General features: G+C 45.5%; 1 protein-coding gene and 1 long non-coding RNA gene across 3 annotated transcripts in view; one reads left to right on the forward strand and one right to left on the reverse strand.

Moving 5' to 3' along the window:
* The first annotated feature begins 487 nt into the window (after positions 1 to 487).
* Positions 488 to 14005, forward strand: LOC120990108. The gene is made up of 3 exons (XR_005776371.1): positions 488 to 664; positions 5709 to 5719; positions 13994 to 14005. It is a non-coding gene; the product is annotated as an uncharacterized LOC120990108 (long non-coding RNA).
* Positions 1697 to 21877, reverse strand: part of LOC120990107 (histone PARylation factor 1) — a 47994-nt gene continuing 27813 nt past the window's right edge. For both annotated transcript variants that reach the window (XM_040418660.1, XM_040418661.1), the window contains exons 5-8: positions 18589 to 18739; positions 8178 to 8268; positions 6514 to 6686; positions 1697 to 1936 (exon numbers count right to left, since the gene is read on the reverse strand). In XM_040418660.1, the coding sequence (XP_040274594.1) occupies positions 1805 to 1936; positions 6514 to 6686; positions 8178 to 8268; positions 18589 to 18739 (547 nt within the window). In that variant the 3' untranslated portion in view covers positions 1697 to 1804. The remainder of the gene's footprint in view (positions 1937 to 6513; positions 6687 to 8177; positions 8269 to 18588; positions 18740 to 21877) is intronic.

Below are 21877 nucleotides of genomic sequence, written 5' to 3' on the forward strand. Positions count from 1 at the left end.
TCTATTCTTTCATTCACATAGCCGTATGAGGGCTTGTTTTTTTGCGGGACAACATGTAGTTTCTAATGACACCATATACAATTGCATACAAAGTGGTGGGAAGAGGGGGGGGGGGAATTCCAAATGGGGTGAAGTTATATAAAAAATGGTGTTTTTTATTTATTTATTTTTTACACCATTTCCTATGTGGTAAAACTGACCTGTTCCTTTTATTCTCCGAGTCATTACGATACCGCACATGCATAGTTTAAATACTGAAAAAAAAATATGTAAATCTTTGGAAAAAAATAATTTTTCTTCTGCATTGACCCCATAACTATTATTTTTATGTGCATGGAGCTATGTGAGGGCAAATTTTTGGCGGGATGATCTGTACTGGACCTTTTGGCAGGTTCGAGTTTGGGATTTAAGTGAATTACATAATGGATTCTGTTCTCACAGAATCCATAAAGTAATTCAATGCCTTTTGAGGAATTCCATTTTGTATGTCGTCATAATACAAGTGTATTGCCAGCAGAACGGAACCCTCCGGGCTGGCCATACACTTGTATTATGCAGCATGCTGGCATTGAATTACGTGATTGATTCTGTGAGAACAGAATCCATTACGTAATTCACTTAAACCCTGAACCTGCCAAAAGGCAGGTTCGCTCAACTCTAATCTGTAGTTTTCATTGTTGTGCTTGTGAGCGGGCGCCACTTTTAAATACCCGACTGCCAACGTAAAATTATGTTGGGTGGTCAGAAAGGGTTTATTAGCCACCCATACACTTTTTTTTTTTTTTTTTTTTTTTTTTTACAATGGTCACTAATGGGTCTTAAGGCTAGACAGCCACCTTTTCACAGCAGCCTACTCCAAGTGCTGCACAGGAGAGTGTGGGCTCCTGCTCTAATGGCCCGGATAAGCAGAAGCGCTGATCCAGGTTGTTACCCTCTTAGATGCCTCAGTTAATATCGACTGCAGAATCTACGATGCTTAGAGGGAGGGGGTTCACTTGGTCTCCTATCACCACCACCAATGATATTGCAGGGTGCCAATGTCTTGGCATGGCAGCTTAGGGCCTAATTAAAGCCCCAGGCCTGCCTGCAGTGTATCTCCATCAGGCTGCGTCTCTGTGGTGCAGTCTGCTGGTGACTTTCAGTATAGCATTGACAGCATAATACTCAGCACTGCATAAGAAGCACAGGGTATTATAGAAGTGATCAAAAGATCGCATGTTAAAGTCTACTTGTGGGACAAGTAAATAGGTTAAAAAAAAAAAAAAAAAGTTTTATTAAATAACTTTAAAAAAACTACATGCATTTGGTATCGCTGTAATCATACTGATCCACAGAATAAAGTTAGCATGTTATTTATGCCAAAAAATGAACACTGCAAATTTTATAATCTAAAAACTCAGTGGCAGTATTGCTGATTTTTCAAACATCTCCCCAAAAAGAGTTAATTAAAGTAAATCACTAAGTTGTGTACCCCACAATAGTGCAATTAAAAATGTCACCTTGTCCGGCAAAAAATGTGACAAGGAAAAAATGTAAAAAAAAAAAAAATAATATGGCTTGGTCAATGAGAATTCTGGTTAAATAAAATGATCCCCTAACCACAGGAGAGGGGAAAACTTTCTCTAACCGGAATACCCCTTTAAGGCCCAAAAAAGGCTAGTCACTAAGGGGTTAAATCGTTGCATCTTCTTACTAATTGCAGACGCAAGACAACCATTTATTACAAAACTATCTTTATAGCATAATGCATGAGAACAGTAAGATAACAAATATGCAACCTATTAAACTGTGCCCTTGGTCTGGATTATGTGACTAGCTGGCTGACATTCTCTCTGGATCGGTTTGCCAGGTGAGATTCAATTATTTCTGCAAATAAATCCCGTTTCAGAAGCTTGTATGCGAGGGGCAGAAGTTGGCCCGTAACTTTGTGGAAGTACTGAAAAATAAAATATTAAAGTCACATTGTGGTAATATCCTAGCAACAGCTGATAATATTGCTTTGTGCTACAGAGAAAACAACACCCCATTGTTGGATCCTTATCTACAGTAATACATGAGCAGTACTGCAGATAAGGAGTCCAGATCGCCATTTTCTTTTTATTACTGCCCCTGTTTCCCCTCTGTCAGCGCTCAGAGCCGCACTGAAATGCATTGCCAGGAGTGCCGTGCCTGCGCACACGAGTCCTCTCCATTATGTTAGAACAGCACAGCAGCCCGGACTGCGTATTTCGGTGAAGCTTTGAGCGCCGACAGGGGGGCGGGGACCGGGGGCAGCAGGAAAATAAAAAATGGTGATCTGGACTCCTTATCTGCAGTACTGCTCATGGATTACTGCAGACAATAGTCGAGAATTGGGGTGACTGATCCCCTTAAAGAGCATCTGTCAGCAGATTTGTACCTTATTTATACTATGACACTGGCTGACCAGTTACATGTGCACTTAGCAGCTGAAGACATCTGTGTTAGGCTGAGTTCACATCAGCGTTCAGCCTTTCCGTTCTCCTGCTCCGTTATAGAACGGAAAGGACGGATTCGGCACATAACGGAGCCTGCGGACCCCATAGACTATAATGGGGTCCGTTAGGTTTACGCTCAGAAGATGATTTTGGAGCGGAGACTAAAGTTGTACATGCAGGACTTTAGTCTCTGCTCCAAAATCATCTTCTGAGCGTAAACCTAACGGACCCCATTATAGCCTATGGGGTCCGCAGGCTCCGTTCCGCTCAGTTATATGCCGAATCCGTCCTCCTGCTCCTATAACGGAGCAGGAGAACTGAAAGGCTGAACGCTGATGTGAACTCAGCCTAAGTCCCATTTTCATATGTGCCCGCATTACTGAGAAAAATGATGTTTTAATATACACTAATATACTACTACTACAAAAAGTTAGGGATATTTGGCTTGTGGGTGAAATTTCACGCTAACTTTTACAGGTGAACTTAATGTCACCTTCTCAGCTTTTGAATGCACATTTCCAGTTGTTCAATGTTTCAGTCCTTTTTTTGCACAACTTGCTGTTCTCTAACAAGGAGCTTAACGGCAAAATTCACAACAAGTGTTTGATCCATAAATCGCCCAATAAATTTCCAGGTTCAATTAGAATTGGTATTTAAACAGTCCTCCTCATCATGTTGTTCACAATTTGACATCATGAAACCAAGACGACACCTAACAACTCCAGACACATTTAAGGGAGGTGTGAGGCACCCAAGTGTCACACCAGACCATTCGAAACTGTTTACATCAACGTGGTCTGCGTGCTAAACGACCTGCAAGTGTACATAACCACAGTGGCCTGCACTTATTCCAGACCTGAATCCCATTGAAAACTTATGAACTGAGTCACCATGCAGAGGCTCATAACTGTACCCCAGGACCTCAATGACCTGAGGGCCGCCCTTCAAGAAGAGTGGGATGCCGTGCCTCAGCAGACAATAAGTCGACTTGTGAACAGCATGAGACATCGTTGTCAAACTATAATTGATGCTCAAGGCCACATGACAAGTTATTGAGACATTGACATGTTTGTGGGGGTATACCCACCACTGTTGGCTTTTGTTTCAATGAATGGTTTGAGATGAGTAAATCTCCATTGCATGCTTCTATTTAAATGCCCTACTTTCATGATATGATATCACTGTAGAATGAACTTTTTACGTTTTCCATAAATTTTACCCAAAAGCCAAATATCCCTAACTTTTTATAAGTACTGTATTTGTCTCAATACTGCTGTCAAAACGATACAAGACGGGATTATTCCTTCCTTCTGGCAATCCTGTGTCTGACTGACAGACTTCTGGAATGCTAGCCCTGCCGGTTAGCAGAATATGGGAGAAATACTGGACAAAACCCTGTGGATATGGGAACGTTTTTTTCTGTATTGATAAAAGGGGGACAGTTAAAAACAGAAGTGGTGAAAGGCAGGGAAGGTGTTAAAATAAGGGGGAGGTCACCATTATTTTTCCATTCTAATTCTTTGAACATTAAAAAACAAACAAAAAAAAAAAACGATCCTGTACATCAGTTATACACAACCATTTGAGCCATGGAAATAAATCCTGCATGCAGTACTTTTTCTGCCTAAAAAAAAACAAATCTCAGACGGAAATGTCTCAAACAGATGCCAAATGTGCATAACTGAGGCACAGGTTCAGTTTTTTTTAACCTGTTCTTCCGACGGATCAGAAGAATGGGAAATCAACAGTGATGTCAGCTCCCCTAACAAAAGACGTTATACTCACTGGGTCAAACTGGTATACCAGTACATTCTCTCTGCAGTGGTGGTTTGAACTGGTAACACTTTTTTTTATTTTATTATTTCAGCATTCTCCCTGCCTTTCATCCGTGAACTTGAACATACTGTAACATTTCTAGGATCAGGCACTCTACCACCCGGAACTGCACTAAGGGCTCTTTCACACTTTCGTTCTTTTCTTCCGGCATAGAGTTCCGTCGTTGGGGCTCTATGCCGGAAGAATCCTGATCAGGATTATCCCAATGCATTGTGAATGGAGAGAAATCCGTTCAGGATGCATCAGGATGTCTTCAGTTCCGGACCGGAACGTTTTTTGGCCGGAGAAAATACCGCAGCATGCTGCGCTTTTTGCTCCGGCCAAAAATCCTGAACACTTGCCGCAAGGCCGGATCCGGAATTAATGCCCATTGAAAAGCATTAATCCGGATCAGGCCTTAAGCTAAACGTCGTTTCGGCGCATTACCGGATCCGACGTTTAGCTTTTTCTGAATGGTTACCATGGCTGCCAGGACGCTCAAGTCCTGGCAGCCATGGTAAAGTGTAGTGGGGAGCAGTATACTTACCGTCCGTGTGGCTCCCCGGGCGCTCCAGAGTGACGTCAGGGCGCCCCACGCGCATGGGTGACGTGATCACATGGATCACGTCATCCATGCGCATGGGGCGCTCTGATGTCATTCTGGAGCGCCCCGGGAGCCGCACGGACTGTAAGTATACTGCTCCCCCGCTCCCCACTACTACTATGGCAGCCAGGACTTTAATAGCGTCCTGGGTGCCATAGTAACACTGAACGCATTTTGAAGACGGATCCGTCTTGAAATGCTTTCAGTTCACTTGCGTTTTTCCGGATCCGGCGGGAACCTCCGGCAAATGGAGTGCACGACGGATGCGGACAACGCAAGTGTGAAAGAGCCCTAAAACAGTATTTTAAATTATAATAAACCAATTGAAAAAGAAAGAAGAAACCTGGTAGTAAAAATTGGTCATAGAATTATAGTATTTTGCACCACATAGAGCTCAGTTGCAGTGTGCGCACTCTCCTATGTTTCTTAAAAAATACCTTAAAAGATCAAGATAAGACAGAGAGGTAGTTGCATTTTATATAAGTAGATACCATAGTTCAATGGCTCTTTCATAGCAAGTCTCTCAAGGTTAAAAAATCTCACAATTCGTATATGTCCAATTCATCCAATAGTTCCACTTAAATAATGATGTAGCCATTTGTCAGTTCAATAGTATTATATCCAGTTATCAATTCATAGGTATCTACCGTGTCCACATGGCAGTTCATAGAATATCATATAATATCACTAGGTGCTGTTCATAATAGTATAGGGTCCATGTACGATTAGATTTATGAATTAGTGATTGTAATCAATAGTCATGGAATCAGTTAATCCCATTTCACAAGCTCAGAAGCCGTCACCACAGTAAAATGTAATAAAATACAACCTAGAGGTACAGTATGTCATCATCTACCATGTGTGAAATATAACAGGTTTATACATGAAGAACCATGAACGGTGATTAATAATTATCCAGCTTGTACGTTCATGGACAATGACTTATGACATGGGATTAACTGTTTGACTCCATGACTATCGATTACAATCACTAATTCATACATTTAATCATATATGAATCCTATACTATTTTGAACAGCACCTATATTTGCTACCATGTGGACACAGTAGATACCTACAAATTGATATCTGGATATAATACTATTGAACTGACATTTGGATACAACATTATTTAATCAAGAGGAACAGTGGAACTCTTGGATGAATTGGACATATATAAAGACACTGAATTGTGAGATTTTTTTAACCTTAAGGGACTTGCTATGAAAGATCCATTGAACTCTCTACCTATATAAACTGCAACTACCTCTCTGTCTTATCTTGATCTTTTAAGGTATTTTTTAAGAAACAGAGTGCGCACACTGCAACTGAGCTCTATGCGGTGCAGAATACTATAATTCTATGACATTTTTACTACCAGTTTTCTTCTCTTTTTCTCCATTGGTTTATAATATTTTATCTGTATTTATCTGCATAATAAAATACAGTTTTTAGTGCAGTCCCGGGTGGTAGAGTGCCTGTTATTACCATTTTTACAGATTTTCTTTGACTGTGAGGTAGTCTATTAACAAGAGAACCTAGGTCCAATAGCTGAGAGGGGTGAGCCACTATATATATTTATTTCTAGGATCAGTGTTCCTTTAAAAAGTCAAAATAACGTGGAGCTTGCTTACTTACATGTGATCCATAACAAAACAGGTCAATTCCCAGCTCATATCCCATACCGTAATCGCACTCATCATTTGCAAACTGGACAAAAGTGATCATTTCCTGAATGGGAGCAAAAGCTTTCATTCGCTTCTCATCATCTGAAGCTTCCACTATGGCTTTACAAATCTTCTTTAGGTTTCCTTAAAAACAAAACAACTTACAAGTAACATATCAGTATCTGATCAGTGGGGGGGGTCTGACATCCGGGACCCCTGCTGATCAGTTGATTTGAGAAGGCAGCAGAACCACAGGTGATACTTCTTCACAGCACTGTAAGATTCACCATTTCAGGTGATCCATATTGAGTAATAAAGTAGTATCACCTGCGGTTCTTCAGCGTGTTCACGAAGACTGGATTAAATGTTTAACCATGTGCATCCGGCAGAATGGTGAGCACACAGAACTCGCCATGTAAAGCACTTGGCTCATAAAAGGTAAAGATAGGTCTAAACTGACACTGAGTAAATTCTAGCCAAGATTGATATATCACATGACCCCCTTCCCATTATAAAAACCTGGGCTGAATTAAATATGGCTTTTAAAATGGCGGGCAAAAACGTTTCCACCACCAAATAATGCAGTATCCCTTCTAATTAATACTTCTACACATTGGAAGCCAATTTCCTACAAATGACACTAGCTGAAATGTTGTGTCCAATCTTTTGCCTCACCCTGTACTACAGGGAATGTAAGAGTAACAAGCAGTCAGAACTTTGGTTAGGCTAAATTCACATGATGTGTGTGGTTAGAAGCTGGACGTGATAAGAACATGAGGAAGAAGTGAGTCCTTTGGAATCAGTTTTCCCATAATGAGATAAATTACAGAAATAAAACAACTTTCCATCCCGGCACCCACCACCTAACTATCACACTATCCAATTCTTATGTATATTGTACTGTCTTCCCGCCTTCTGTCTAAGGCCTCTTGCCCGCGACCGTATGCCCTCCGAGATATACGGTCCGTGAGCGGGCCATATGCCCCGTAGCGGCATTGATCGTGCGCACTGGATGCTGTGGACGTCGGGCCGCCCACGGTGGTATTGTCCCGCACTTATAAGATCATATGTAGCACACCCTCAGAAACAGCAGCATAGACTGTAAAATACAGCAATAATAAGCAGTGCAGCTATGAATAGTCCTGCGGTGATATAGAAAACTTACTGGAGCCAGCGGCAGCAACCTATACATCTATGGGACACATGTAACCTAACCACTCATTGAGCTGATCATCTGTCTCTTCTCTCAAGACTGATTTAAAGGGGTTGTGTCACGTCAAGTGGCATTTATCATCTACACAAAGCACTTACTAATGTATTGTGATTGTCCATATTGCCTCCTTTGCTGGATTGATTCATTTTTTCTATCACATTACACACTGCTCATTTCCATGGTTATGATCACCCTGTAATCCAGCAGTATGCAAGCACAGCCACGGCTGCTGGGTGGTCATACCTATGGAAATGAGCGTATAATATGATGGAAAAATTGATCCAGCCAGCAAAGGAAGCAATATGGGTAATTACAATACATCAGTAAGTGCCTTGTATTAACTCTGTCTACATAATAAATGCAATTTGCTGAATCTTTGTATTCCCCTATTTTTTTCTTTTGCAAACATGCTTCTAACTTACCATCTGTTTCAGGCAGTTCTCTGTATCCTACATTATTCTTCTTATCTACAGGGACAACCAAGCCTGCACCATGGAATGACCTTGTCACCACCTAATGAAAAGAATGGGTAAAACACAAGTATTTCTTTTAGGCCTCTTGCACACGAACATTGTACATCCGTTCCGTGCATTGGGGACAGCAATTTGCGGTCCCCAATGCACCGGCAACATCCGTGCCGTGACCAGGACGGATCGAGACCCATTCAACTTGAATGGGTCCGTGATCCGTCCGCACCGCAAAAAAATAGAACAAGTTCAGAGGCACGGAGAGAAACTCCACAGAAGCACTCTGTAGTGGAACCCGTGGGGTTCCTATACGTGCTTCCGTTCCGCATCTCTGTAATTGCGGACCCATTCAAGTGAATGGGTCCGCATCCGTGATGCGGAGTGCACACATGCCAGTGGATTGCGGACCCGTCGTATGCGGGCCGCAATATGGCCATGAGCACACAATGTTCGTGTGCAAGAGGCCTTACTCATGTATATAGTGCCATCATATTGCACATCGCTGTACATAGCCATTACTTACTTTGCCCATTGAGGCTCACAATCTAAATTCCAAATGAACCTATCAGTGTGTCTTTGGAGTGTGGGAGGAAACCAAAAGTACCCAGGGAAAAACCCCCGTAGAGACAGGATGAACATACAAACTCCATGCAGAAGTCCCTGGACAAATTAGAACCCAGGACCCCAGCCCTGCAAGACAACAGTGCTAACCACTGCCAGAAGTACCCCCTTTCTCTATATATAATTACATTGCTGTATTCCAAGTAGATCTTCTAAGCTCTTGATGCTAATTTTAATCAAATTGTATGTTCCCCTCTGCAAATAGTGATCTCATTGAACAGTCTGTACACTAACTAGCATACTTCATGCACCATAAGACGCACCGCCCCCCCCCCCCCCCCCCTAATAGTGGGAGGAAGATGGCAGTGCATCTTATAAAGCGAATAATAATGGGCGCTTCCATTACGGAAGCACTCCACTAGTACACAGTAGGACTGGGGAGTGGTGAATACAGTGGTCCTTGTGCTGGCTGTACTCACCGCTCCTGGTATACCGGCGCTACGAGCTGTGCTGTGCTCTGATGTCTCACAGTGTAAGCATGCACTATGATCTAACATTGTGTTATGTCAGGTCACAGTGGAGAGTAGGGCTGCAGTAAACGATTACTTAAATAATAGAGTATTCTATTGATTATTTTTTACGATTAATCGAGTAATCTAATAAGAAAAACCTTCTTAAAATAACATATTGCTTTATAAAAATGTCCCCCTTTCCCAGTGCCTCCTATGCCATCCACCATGTCCCCCAGTGCCATCAGATCAACAGCAGCCCCTCCATGCCATGTCCCCCCAGCATGGCACTGCCATCAGTCCCTCCATCCAGACTGACATGATGCCCCCATGCCATCCACCATGTCCCCCACTCCCCCAGATCAGCCCCTCCATGTGCCAAATCACAGGTGTCCCCCATTAATCCCCCCCCCCCCCCCAATAACTTTATACATGCCAAATCACAGGTGCCATTAATCCCTCTCCCCCGCCAATAACATTATACATGCCAAATCACAGGTGCCCCCTGTGACGAGACCAATCTCGCCACATTGCAATGGAGAAGCCTGGTTGCCCGCCTGCTTCCCTTAGACTATGGCTCCATGTTGAAACACAGAGCTTGGTCTCGTTCTTGGGGGGGGGGGGGGGGGGATTCACTGTATGCTGTTAGAGACTGATTGCTAGGAGTGTAAGCCGCTTGGGTGCGTTTCCTATTCGTCTGCTAGCAGCTATTCGTGAGGTTCCATTCGGGAGTTTGGAGCATTCCCTTGTATGCCGTTCGGGAGTTTGGTGTTCTGTAAGTAGCTGTGCCTGTAGCTCTGGAAGGGGAAGATCGCCCAAACCTTTTTAACCCCTTTTATGCCCGGGGTGCATTTACAACCCCATTAACGTTATACATGCCAAATCACAGGTGCCCCCATTTCCCCCAGCCCATATTAAATCACAGGTGCCCCCGTTTCCCCATGCCAAATCACAGGTGCCACCATTACACCCCACCCCCCCCCCCCCCACCGCTGCCTCTGCTAACTTTATGATCATCTTCCAGTGCGACATCTTCATCCCAGCATGCACTGGGGACCTGACGTCACACACGGGGGTCTGATGAGAAATTGGGGGGTCCGATTTGAGTTTTTTTCTTAAAGGCTAGGTGTGTCTTAAGGTCCAGGAAATACGATATATACCTGTACAGCAGCATACCTGTGCCTACATACTGCAAAAAATATTGTCTGGTGTGAAAAAGTCTATTGTAATTAAAGGGGTTGTCTGAGATTTTGGACCCCCCACCGATCTGATTACCTATCCTAAGGATAGGCCATCAATATCAAAATCTCAGACAACCCCTTTTAACTGGGCTGATCCAATGGCCAAAGGGAAAAAGGTTTAAAGGGGTTATGTCATGATTCTATGGGGCTGAGCTGCGCCTAGACCATGTGACCGATGAAAGTGTTCTTACTGGCCTAGGAAAAGCTGAGAGAAGGTCGCTGCCTTCTCAAACAGCTGATCAGCAGGGGTCCCAAATGTCGAACCCTAACCGCTCAGATGCTGATTACTTATCCTGAGGATAGGTCATCAGTATTAAAAATGTCGGACAACCCTTTTAAAGTGACGGAAGAACTTATTGCACCGAGTATGTCTAAAGGGCGTCCAAAGGTAAATTTACTAATGAAGACATTGTAATATACAACAGACCAAAGATTAAAAATCTGGTGGCTACGTGTTAATGAACTTCAATACCATGTTGCACAACACAATTTAAAGGGACACTGACAGGCCGTTAGAGTATATAAAGTGACATATATTCTTCTATTGGTCTTAATATGATAAATTAGACTATACCATTATCACCCCTCACTGCCTTTCCGTTACTTATAAAAAGTGTTTTTATCAAAATGCAAATTACCTTACTTTGCGCCCAAGGGGCTGTCCCTCATTCAGTGCTGTGCCCAGCCGTGCCCCAACTGCCGTCTCCTAGTGCCGCCCAGCTCATTAGTATTCACTGCACTGGGCGGCTTTATTTTCTCCCGACACGGCGAAATCCTGCGCATGCCCAGTACTATCTTCTACTGGAGCTAGAGGGTGCCGGGGACCTTATCCGGCGCAGGCACGGAGCGACAAGATGAGGCTGATGCCAGGAAGATAGTACTGGGCATGCGCAGGATTTCGCCGCGTCGGGAGAAAAAGTCGCCCAGTGCAGTGAATACTAATGAGCTGGGCGGCACTAGGAGACGGCAGTTGGGGCACGGCTGGGCACAGCACTGAATGAGGGACAGCCCCTTGGGCGCAAAGTAAGGCAATTTGCATTTTGATAAAAACACTTTTTATAAGTAACGGAAAGGCAGTGAGGGGTGATAATGGTATAGTTTAATTTATCATATTAAGACCAATAGAAGAATATGTCACTTTATATGCTCTAACGGCCTGTCAGTGTCCCTTTAAGCTGTTCCAATATATGTGTAGGTAACTTCTCATCACGGTACAGCCAGGAAAAATATACCACTTTATCGAAAATAGAAAGGAAACTAATATTTTCTGAAATGATCTCTGCTCCCACAATTCTCTATACTATCTCATACAAAATGCAGGTTCCAGATAGAGGTCAGCATAGGTTGCCTGGGTATACATACAGCATGTCATTTCCAGTGACTTCCCTCTTCCATGTAGTTCTAACTTTTATATGTGTATATAGCAAGTAGGCTGATGTTTCAGCGAGTTCTGCAGCCATGCTGTCTGGTCCAACGCTGAAATCTCCATTACTTGTAATCTGAAAATGGAATAAAGCCGAATCCTAAAACTATTTCCTCCTCCTCCATCCGATATGCTATGCTTCAGATATGTGATCTGATCACACACAGGGGGGTCTAGTGCATTGGGGTATATGAGAATAGCAATCTAATGATTGCTTGTTATAGTTCCCTATCGGAACTATAAAAAAAGTCAAAAAAATAAAACAAAAAATAAAATAAAATACACATCATGGGTGTCGCCATGTGCAAAAATGCCCATAGTATAAAAATATATTCCCCATACGGCAAACAGCAAAACGGAAAAAAACGTCAAAATGGTAGTTTCATTTTCTACAATTTTTTTTTATAAAAAGTGATCAAAAAGGTCATAGACACCCCAGAATGGTATCAATGAAAAGTTCAGATGGCCATGCAAAAAATTAGCCCGCATACAGCTCCGTAAACATAATTACCAAAAAGTTATTGGGGTCAAAATATGGCGACGAAAAAAAAAAAAAAAGATTTTTGTGAACTCACCTGTAAAATCTTTTTCTCGCATGGTTCATTGGGGAGGGAGGGGGGGGGCACAGGACCGTGGGTATAGCTTGCTGCTGCCACTAAGAGGCGACATTAGGCTGAAAAAAGACTTAGCTCCTCCCCTGCAACAAACGCCGGCGGAAGCGAACCCGCTAAACACCCGACCGGCAACCAAACCGAAGCGAACCCGCTAAACACCCGACCGGCAACCAAACCACCATCAACAATAATAAAAATACTGGGTGGGTGCTGTGTCCCCCATGGAACCATGCGAGAAAGATTTTACAGGTGAGAGTTCACAAAAAAATCTTGTTTTCTCGCTGGTATCATTGGGGGAAACAGGACCGTGGAACATCCTAAAGCAGTCCACGGGGAGGGAAAAAAAATCCACGCCCATGGAAATAGCACCCTCGAGAATGCGTAATGCACTGCTGCCTGCGAGACCCTGCGGCCCGGAGCAGCACTGGCGATGCCTAGGAAGCACTTGGCAAAAAACTTGGTAAACGTGCACCAGGAAGACCCAGGCGCTGCCTTATACAACCGCGAAGCTGATGCAGGATGAAACATGTATCCCACGAAGAGTTGACCGCTGGTCAGGTGTCCCGAACTCCGCTGGGCGGTGCCTTGCCCCGGGAGCAGAATGCCTAAGCAACTGCCAACGGTTCCACCTGGAAACACAGCTTGGAGACCATGGAGCCCTTCCAAGGACCTCCAGGAATAACCAGGTAAGAATCCGCACGGCGGAAAAAGCTAGTCATGGACAAGCAAACCTCAGAGCCCGAATTCATTCTGATGGAGAGCTCACTCTCTCGAGTGCGAGGGAGAAGGAAAAAGAAGGGAAAACAATGTCCTTGTCGACGTGGAAGGCTGCGACTACCTTCAGCAAAAAAGAAGGTAATGGTCGGAGGACTGCCTTATGTGGGTACCTGACAAGAAAAACGTACGTACAAGCAAGGAGCTCCCAACTCCCAAATTCGCTGGGTGGAAAAGCCTGCCACCAGGAATGCCACCTTCCCAAAAAGAAAAAGGGGGGGGGGGGGGGGGGGGGGGGGGAGACGACTTGCAGAGAGGGGTCATATGTTCCTCACTGAAACGCCAAACGACCCATCGGTCGTCTGGACGAAACCAGGTACCTGGCCCTAACACTGGAAGCAGAACCAAAATCCCAGGCCACAGGATACACCTCTGCTAAAGAGAGACGCTCCACTGAAGCGGTCAATTGGCAGACCAATGCCCCCAGAGCCGCAGAGGCTTGCGGGGAGACTGAGAAGTTGGTTGATAACCCACAGAGAAAAACGCCTGAATCAGACACGCCCAAAAGCAGGCCAAGGAGCCAATACATGTGAGATAGGTAGAGTAAAGCCGATGTGAGAATCACCGGCGGTGAGGTGCTCCATCAGCGACCATATATTGACAGCGTGGCAACGCTGCTTGATGGAAATTTCGACCAGGCCAAGATAAGAGAAAGACTCCTGCTGGATGGAATGCGATGACGACATCCAACCCCCACCCGTACCAGAGAAACACTGGTCACCTAGGAAAAAAATAGTGAGGGGAGTCCAGAGGAGTGCCAGGCATGGTTACTGGTCAGGTAGACAGAAGGGAGAGACAAGCAACATTCAGCTCGAGGAGGAAGAAGAAATAGAAAAGGTGTTCGAACTGACATGACAGACATTACTCATGGAGTAAGAGAGATAATTGTAGATACAGGTAGCACACCCAGGACCAATAGGAAGGATCCACCTGTAGAAGGAGGGTGCCACAGCCCACCAGCCGGGACCGGAACCAATACCCCGTACCAATGCAGATGAGGGGAAAGTAGTAACGTAGGAGCCACCAAGGCATGCGGGGTGGCCGTGAACCCGATGCCAGAGAGGGAAAAAGATGGAAGGAGAGAAAAGGCCAGGGCAAAAGCTCATTCCCCATCTGGGACTGGCACTATACATAAGAAGCCACAGGATTATAGTGGCGGTGCCATACTCTGCCTAAGGAGGAAACCATGCAAGGGGAGCCACAAGTCTATTGCTAGCATCATATTCCAGCTGAGGAGAGGGCCACGCGGCAGAGGCCACCGAATGCAGCGCTACAAGAATCCGCACCAAACAAAGGAGCTGTGGAGGAGGAACCATAGTATGTCGTGACAACGCAAAGACCCCTCGTACCATTGTAGCCACAGCATGCCCAGTCAATGCTGAGGGGGAGGCCTGTGGATTTGCAGTAGAAGTCATGGAACCCTACTGCCCCAGTTAAATAGAGCTAACCTAAAACACCCCACCAGGCAAGGGCGCCGAACAGGAATAACCGCCAAGCTAGCGTCAGGGAAGAACCCCTACCTGAGGGGGATGCCCCACTGCAACCACTACGACCCCTAGCCCCAGCGTAAAAGCTGCACATGCGGAGGAGAACACACTGCAGAAACTAAACCAGAGTGTCAGCATAACCACTTTCCCAGATAAGGAGGAGTGGAGCTAGATAATACAGTCAGTGCAACCCTTGACTCGCTGGAGCGGAATCACAATATGATGTGCAATGGCGTACGCACTCCACATTGTTGAGGACAAATACCATGACCAACTGAGATGTGGGTCTCTAGGACACTGAAGTGTTGCCAGGTAACTCCCTGAGAGGACAGAGGGTGACATTCATGCCTGAAACCAGCACCAGCAAGAAAAGAGGCTACAACGGGGAAATAGCCACGGTATCCACTGGAGGCATCCATAGTCACTAGGTGAAGAGTACAGGGCACCAAAAGAAGCTAAGGCATCTAGAGCCGTGGCACAGTGGAGGTGCAGCATCCCAAGATGCTTAGTTATCCACCCGTTCGCGATCACTAACGAAATGGCAATATAACAGTAAGCATGGAGATGTCAATGTAACTGAAGAAATAACCTCCAGTGGTAGTGCAATACCCCGCTTAAGGAAGGGGGTAGCGCAACAGTCAGAACCGTATCCAACGGTACTGGAAGTACCCCACCAATGGAGTTTGACAATGCCTACGTCGAGCACTGCCTCAGTGGTAGTGCAACCACTCCGCCCCAAAGGGGGAGCAACGCATACGGCTAGAACTGTATCTCGAGGAAGTGCAAGCACCCTACCTAAGGAAAGGGGTGATGCATACGGCAGGAACTGAATCCAATTGCAGAGAAATTATGCCACTTAAGGAAAGGGGTAATGCATACGACAAATACTGCTGTCTACCGTGAACGCAAACTTGGAAAATTGCGCCGGGTTCACGGCCGAATAAGTGATCCCTCCCCCCCCCCTTCCTCAGACAGAACCTCTCCAGGGAGGAAGGGCGCGTCCAAGCGTGACCCTGGGGAGGAAGGTTGGGGGTGTGGGAGTGACCGAGGAGGAACTACATCCTGCGCTGGCCTGCTTGTGTGCAGTCTCGACTCTCAGAGTCTTGTTCATGGCAGCCGCAGGCTGCCCTGGTGGGATTTATCAACCAAACTACCTGGGGGGTGGAATGGGAACTTCCAGAGGTTTACTCACCGGGTTGCGCAGGCGGTGCCTTATCAACCAAACGACCCCAGAAGGTGGATTGGGAAGATCCGGAGGTCATCCATTGTATTGCGCTGGCGGTGCTTATCAACCAAACGACCCCGGAGGGTGAGTGGGAAGGTACTGCGCAGGCGGTGCTCATCAACCAAACAACCCAAGATGGTGGATTGGGAAACCACAGAGGTCCTCCTCTATCTGGGATGCACTTTAGGTTGTTTTTTTTTGTTTGTTTTTTTATTGGATGCCCAGCCTCAAGTGCACAAGAGGCAGGAAGGGTTAAAGTCCGCAACAATAAAACCCATTGCACCGCAGATAGATATAATCATGTGCCAGTCTCAAAGAGATGGCTGGCCAGAAAGGGTTAACTTCCTGGAGGACCAGGGGTGGGGCTCAGCGAGCTACTGGGGGAGGGGGAAGCTAGGAGGGAAGGATTCGCGCCAGACCACCATCCCCCCCCCACATAGCTGGAAGAGAGCTGCGACCCGGGGTCCTAAAGTTGTGTAACACGGCCGACCGGGATGTCACTGCTGGTCGGCAGGAGTACAGAGTGACTTGGAGCGGCTGGGACCGGAAAGAGAACGGAGGTAGCCTCATGTGAAGCCAGGGCCCGGTCGTCCGTGGGGGCTTTAACCCTTCCGGAGCGGCACATATGGCGCCTGCTGCATAGAAGGGTGGATAATAGCGCTGGGGAGAGGGAAGCCTCCTCCGCTCCCCTCCCCACATGACCGCTAGCAGTAAGGTCCGGACCTCAGCAGCGCGCTGTGTCCGGACAGTGTCTGTGGGACCCCCTATGTGCCGTGATGGGTAGTGGAGGGATGCCCTCAGAAGTCCTGGGCACAAAAATTGGAGCCCGGTGTCTGCCAAAGAGAGAGAGAGAGGAAGGGGGGGGGGGGGGGAGAGGGAGCCCGGTACTTGTCCAAAGAGGGAGGGAGGCAGGGAGAGGGTTAAACCTACTTTCCTAGTCCCGTGTACTCACCCCATCTTCCACCTCTTCTCTTCACCCTCCCTAAGTGGACCAGCAAGGTCACCTTTTCCAGCAGGGTCACCTCCTCAGCAGCTGGCACCGGAGTGGCAGGAGTCTGGTATGGCGGGAGGGTCTTCTTTGGTGGACCTAGGTGACCCCTTGGCTGGCGGGAAGCAGGGGAGCTGGGCTGCCTTGGTCCTCCTTTTGCTTCTGTGGGAGGTAAGCTGTGGATTTTCTCACCGGTCTTGCTCCCTGGGATAACAGAGAGGCTGGGCGACTCGGTTTCCCAAACCTAAAAGGAAAAATATTAAAAAAAAGAATCAACTAAGAAAGCCACCCTGCATAAAGCAGGGAGGTCTGCCTCCTATGACACTAAGCTAAAAACCTGACACTCTCTCCAGGCTGGAGGGGGTATAGCCTGCAGGCGAGGAGCCAAGTCTTTTTTCAGCCTAGTGTCGCCTCCTAGTAGCAGCAGCAAGCTATACCCACTGTCCTGTGCCTCCCAATGATACCAGCGAGAAATTACTGATTCTCTCCCCCCCCCCCCCCATTTTTTATTATTTTATCACTATCAAAGCGCAAGAAAAACCATACATATAAGGTATAACCGGATTCGTACTGACATGTAGAATAAAAGTAACTGGTCAGTTTTATCGCACGTCGAACGTCGTAAATAAAAAAAAAAAAATTTAAAACTATGGTGGAATAGCTTTTTTTTTTGCAATTTCACCCAATTTGGAATTTTTTTCTCGCTTTCCCCACATCAAATGCATATGACTATGTGAACAGACAAATAAAAAGGTTATGGCTCTGGGAAGGCAGGGAGCGCAAAACGAAAACGCAAAAACAAAAAAACCTCCGGAGTAGAAAGAGTTAAGTGGTAGTCACCATAAACAAGACTAAGCAATCACAGACAGCCACATAAAAAATATCACTTTGCTATTAGCTTTATGGTGGATTTACACTGCCCAATTGTTTGACAGATTATCAGAAACAAATGTTACTATGAACGCTCGTTCCGAATAATATTCCCCGGTAAAGGTGCAGCAGTTCACCCGATGAACAAGCAAAATTGTCATTTATCAGACACCTCTATCATCATTGCTGGGCAGCAGATTGTGCTGTATGATCAGTGATCTGCTGCCCAGACACAATGGAGCTGTAGGAGGATGAGCAAAGGCAGTAGCCATTACTCCTCTTCATACAGTAGAGGAGATTGCTGCATGTAAATGTAGAACTTCATCTCCACTGACGAGCAGCAGTCATCAGGAAGGAACGGTCCCTTCCCAATAATAGTCTGCTCCATCAGGCCACCTAAATGTCACACAGCAATTCACTTCTAAGCTCTTATGGGTCAAACAAGAAAAACTGGTGCACTTAGGATCATGGAGTAGTTGCAACACGTGGATCAAACAGCATGATGCATGTCAATCTGGGATCTCCTAAATTATGTGAAAGTCTAGCCATGGTCTATATAGCGAAGTCAAAATATGCAGGATTTGTGAACAGACATTGTGAATATCTGTGACCTTAAACAATTTCTAAGGCTTCCTAATGGGGGGCTGTGGAAGAATGAAACATAGAAGACTAACTTTCTTGTATCTGCGTTTCATGGACGCTGTTTTCTGTTCCAGCGAGTACCCAAGATTGTCTGCTGCTGCCGTTAGCTTCTCCACCAAGTCTTTCACAACGTTCACTGTCTTTTTGTCAGAAATGTCCTTCAGCTTCTTTACTGCAAACTGTCTGAAGAAAAAAGGTGGTGAGAGGTAATATATAACTCGGCAGCACAGCTTATGCAGACATACTCAAAGGCTATGCTATGAGAATCATACTTTCACTTTGTGCTCACCTAATAACCCATAGGGCTCATGCACGGGACCGTAACCTGTTTTGCGGTCCGCAAAACACGGATACCGGCCTGGTGTGTTCCGCATTTTGTGGAACGGAAAGTCTGGCCCATAACAGAACAGTCCTATCCTTGTCCATAATGCGGACAAGAATAGGACGTTGTATATTTTTGCAGATGCCGTGTAACAGAAATACAGATTGAAGTGAATGGATCCGCAACTGACCCACAAAAACTAAGTTAGTGTGCATGAGCCCTTATCTCTAAATTACCAATTGCTTAACCCCTTAAGGACTCAGCCCTATTTCACCTTAAAGGGCTTCTGTCACCCCACTAAAGTGATTTTTTTTTTTTTTGGCTAGTTAAATTAGTTATATTGCGATATATGAAAATATAAATTGTGTTACTTACTTTGATCCAGCAGTTTCTGCAAAAAACAAAGTTTTATAATATGTAAATTCGGTCTCTACCAGCAAGTAGGGCGGCTACTTGCTGGTAGCTGCTGCAGAAATCCGCCCCCTCGTCGTGTTGATTGACAGGGCCAGCCGGGATCTCCTCCTCCGGCCAGCCCTGTCGGCATTTCAAAAATCGCGCGCCTGTGTTGATTCAGCGCAGGCGCTCTGAGATGAGGAGGCTCGTCTCCTCAGAACTCCCTCAGTGCGCCTGCGCCGATGACATCACCGAAATAGAAGACGTCATCGGCGCAGGGGCACTGAGGAGACGAGCCTCCTCATCTCAGAGCGCCTGCGCCGAATCAACACAGGCGCGCGATTTTTGAAATGCCGACAGGGCTGGCCGGAGGAGGAGATCCCGGCTGGCCCTGTCAATCAACACGATGAGGGGGCGGATTTCTGCAGCAGCTACCAGCAAGTAGCCGCCCTACTTGCTGGTAGAGACCGAATTTACATATTATAAAACTTCGTTTTTTGCAGAAACTGCTGGATCAAAGTAAGTAACACAATTATATTTTCATATATCGCAATATAACTAATTTACCTAGCCCAAAAAAAAAAAAATCACTTTAGTGGGGTCACAGAAGCCCTTTGAGGACCAGGCCATTTTTTGCAAATCTGACCAGTGTCACTTTAAGTGCTGATAACTTTAAAACGCTTTGACTTATCCAGGCCATTCTGAGATGAAAAAAACTATCACATATTGTACTTCATGACACTGGTAAAATGAAGTTAAAAAAAATAATTTTTATTTATAAAAAAAATACCAAATTTACAAAAAAAATAAAAAAATTGCTAATTTCCAAGTTTCAATTTCTCTACTTCTATAATACATAGTAATACCTCCAAAAATAGTTATTACTTTACATTCCCCATATGTCTACTTCATGTTTGGATCATTTTGGGAATTATATTTTATTTTTTGGGGATGTTACAAGGCTTAGAAGTTTAGAAGCAAATCTTGAAATTTTTCAGAAAAATTTTCAAAAACCCAATTTTTAGGGACCAGTTCAGGTCTGAAGTCACTTTGCGAGGCTTACATAATAGAAACCACCCAAAAATGACCCCATTCTAGAAACTACACCCCTCAAGGTATTCAAAACTGATTTTACAACCCTTTAGGTGTTCCACAAGAATTAAATGGAAAATAGAGATACCATTTCAAAATTTCACTTTTTTGGCAGATTTTTCTATTTTAATAATTTTTTTCCAGTTACAAAGCAAGGGTTAACAGCCAAACCAAACTCAATATTTATGGCCCTGATTCTGTAGTTTACAGAAACACCCCATATTAGGGGTGGGCGGTATAGGCGATATGAGATATAAATTTGGGCCACGATATGGATTTTCGCCATATCGCCAGACCGCGATATCATCGCGCTCTCTGCGCGCGCACCATTTTCTCCTGAGCCGGCCGGCACAGTGGAGGGAGAAGGAGGGAGTCCCTCCCTCCCCACTGTGCGCGGCTGCCGCTGAACACCAATGAGGACAGAGTAGGAGAAGGAGGGGAGGGACTGTGGCCACTGCGCCACCAATGAATGTGCCGGCCATATCCCACAGGGTCCCCCCCAATCATTGGTGGCAGTGGGCAGTTCCGATCGGAGTCCCAGCAGTGTAATGGCAGCCAGGAGTCACGCTACTGAAGTCCTGGCTGCAATGGTATGTTAGTGAGCAGCATTATACTCGCGTGCGCCGTGGCCGCCGGGCGCTCCTTCTGTCTGTGCGGCGGATTGCTAATGCTTATAGCATTAGCAATGCGCCGCACAGACCTATGAGAAGAAGGAGCGTCCTGGCTGCCATGGTAACCGATCGGAGCCCCAGCATTACACTGCTGGGACTCCGATCGGAACTGCCCACTGCCACCAATGATTTGGGGGGGGGGGAAGAGACCCTGTGGCCACTGTCACCAATGATTAATACTGGGGAGGGAGGGGTGGGTGAGTTTGAGTTACCATAGGGGGCAGATCAGAGGCTGGGGGGGGGGGCAGATCAGAGGCTGGCTGCCATGGTCAGCTCCCTGCTGTTGTGTGCACAAAGCACAGGGCAGCAGGGAGAGTGTAAAGTCCTATTCATCCTAATAGAGCTCTATTAGGGTGAATATGACAAGGGTTCTAGCCCTTAAGGAGGCTAATAGTTATTAAATAAAAAACAAATAAAAAAAAAAGTTTAAACATTCCCCCCCCCCCCAATATAGAAAACAATATATCGCAATATATATCGCACATGCTTAAAATTATATCGCAATATAAATTTTAGGCCATATCGCCCACCCCTACCCCATATGTGGTTGTAAACCGCTGTACGGGCACACGGCAGGGCGCAGAAGGAAAGGAATGCCATACGGTTTTTGGAAGGCAGGTTTTGCTGGACTGTTTTTTTTTGACACCATGTCCCATTTGAAGCCCCCCTGATGCACCCCTAGAGTAGAAACTCCAAAAAAGTGGCCCCATTTTAGAAACTACAGGATAGGGTGGCAGTATTGTTGGTACTAGTTTAGGGTACATATGATTTTTGGTTGCTCTATATTACACTTTTTGTGAGGCAAGATAACAAGTAATAGCTGTTTTGGCACCGTTTTTATTT

Source organism: Bufo bufo, chromosome 2 (genome assembly GCF_905171765.1).
Source record: "Bufo bufo chromosome 2, aBufBuf1.1, whole genome shotgun sequence".
NCBI classification, from domain to species: Eukaryota; Metazoa; Chordata; class Amphibia; order Anura; family Bufonidae; genus Bufo; species Bufo bufo.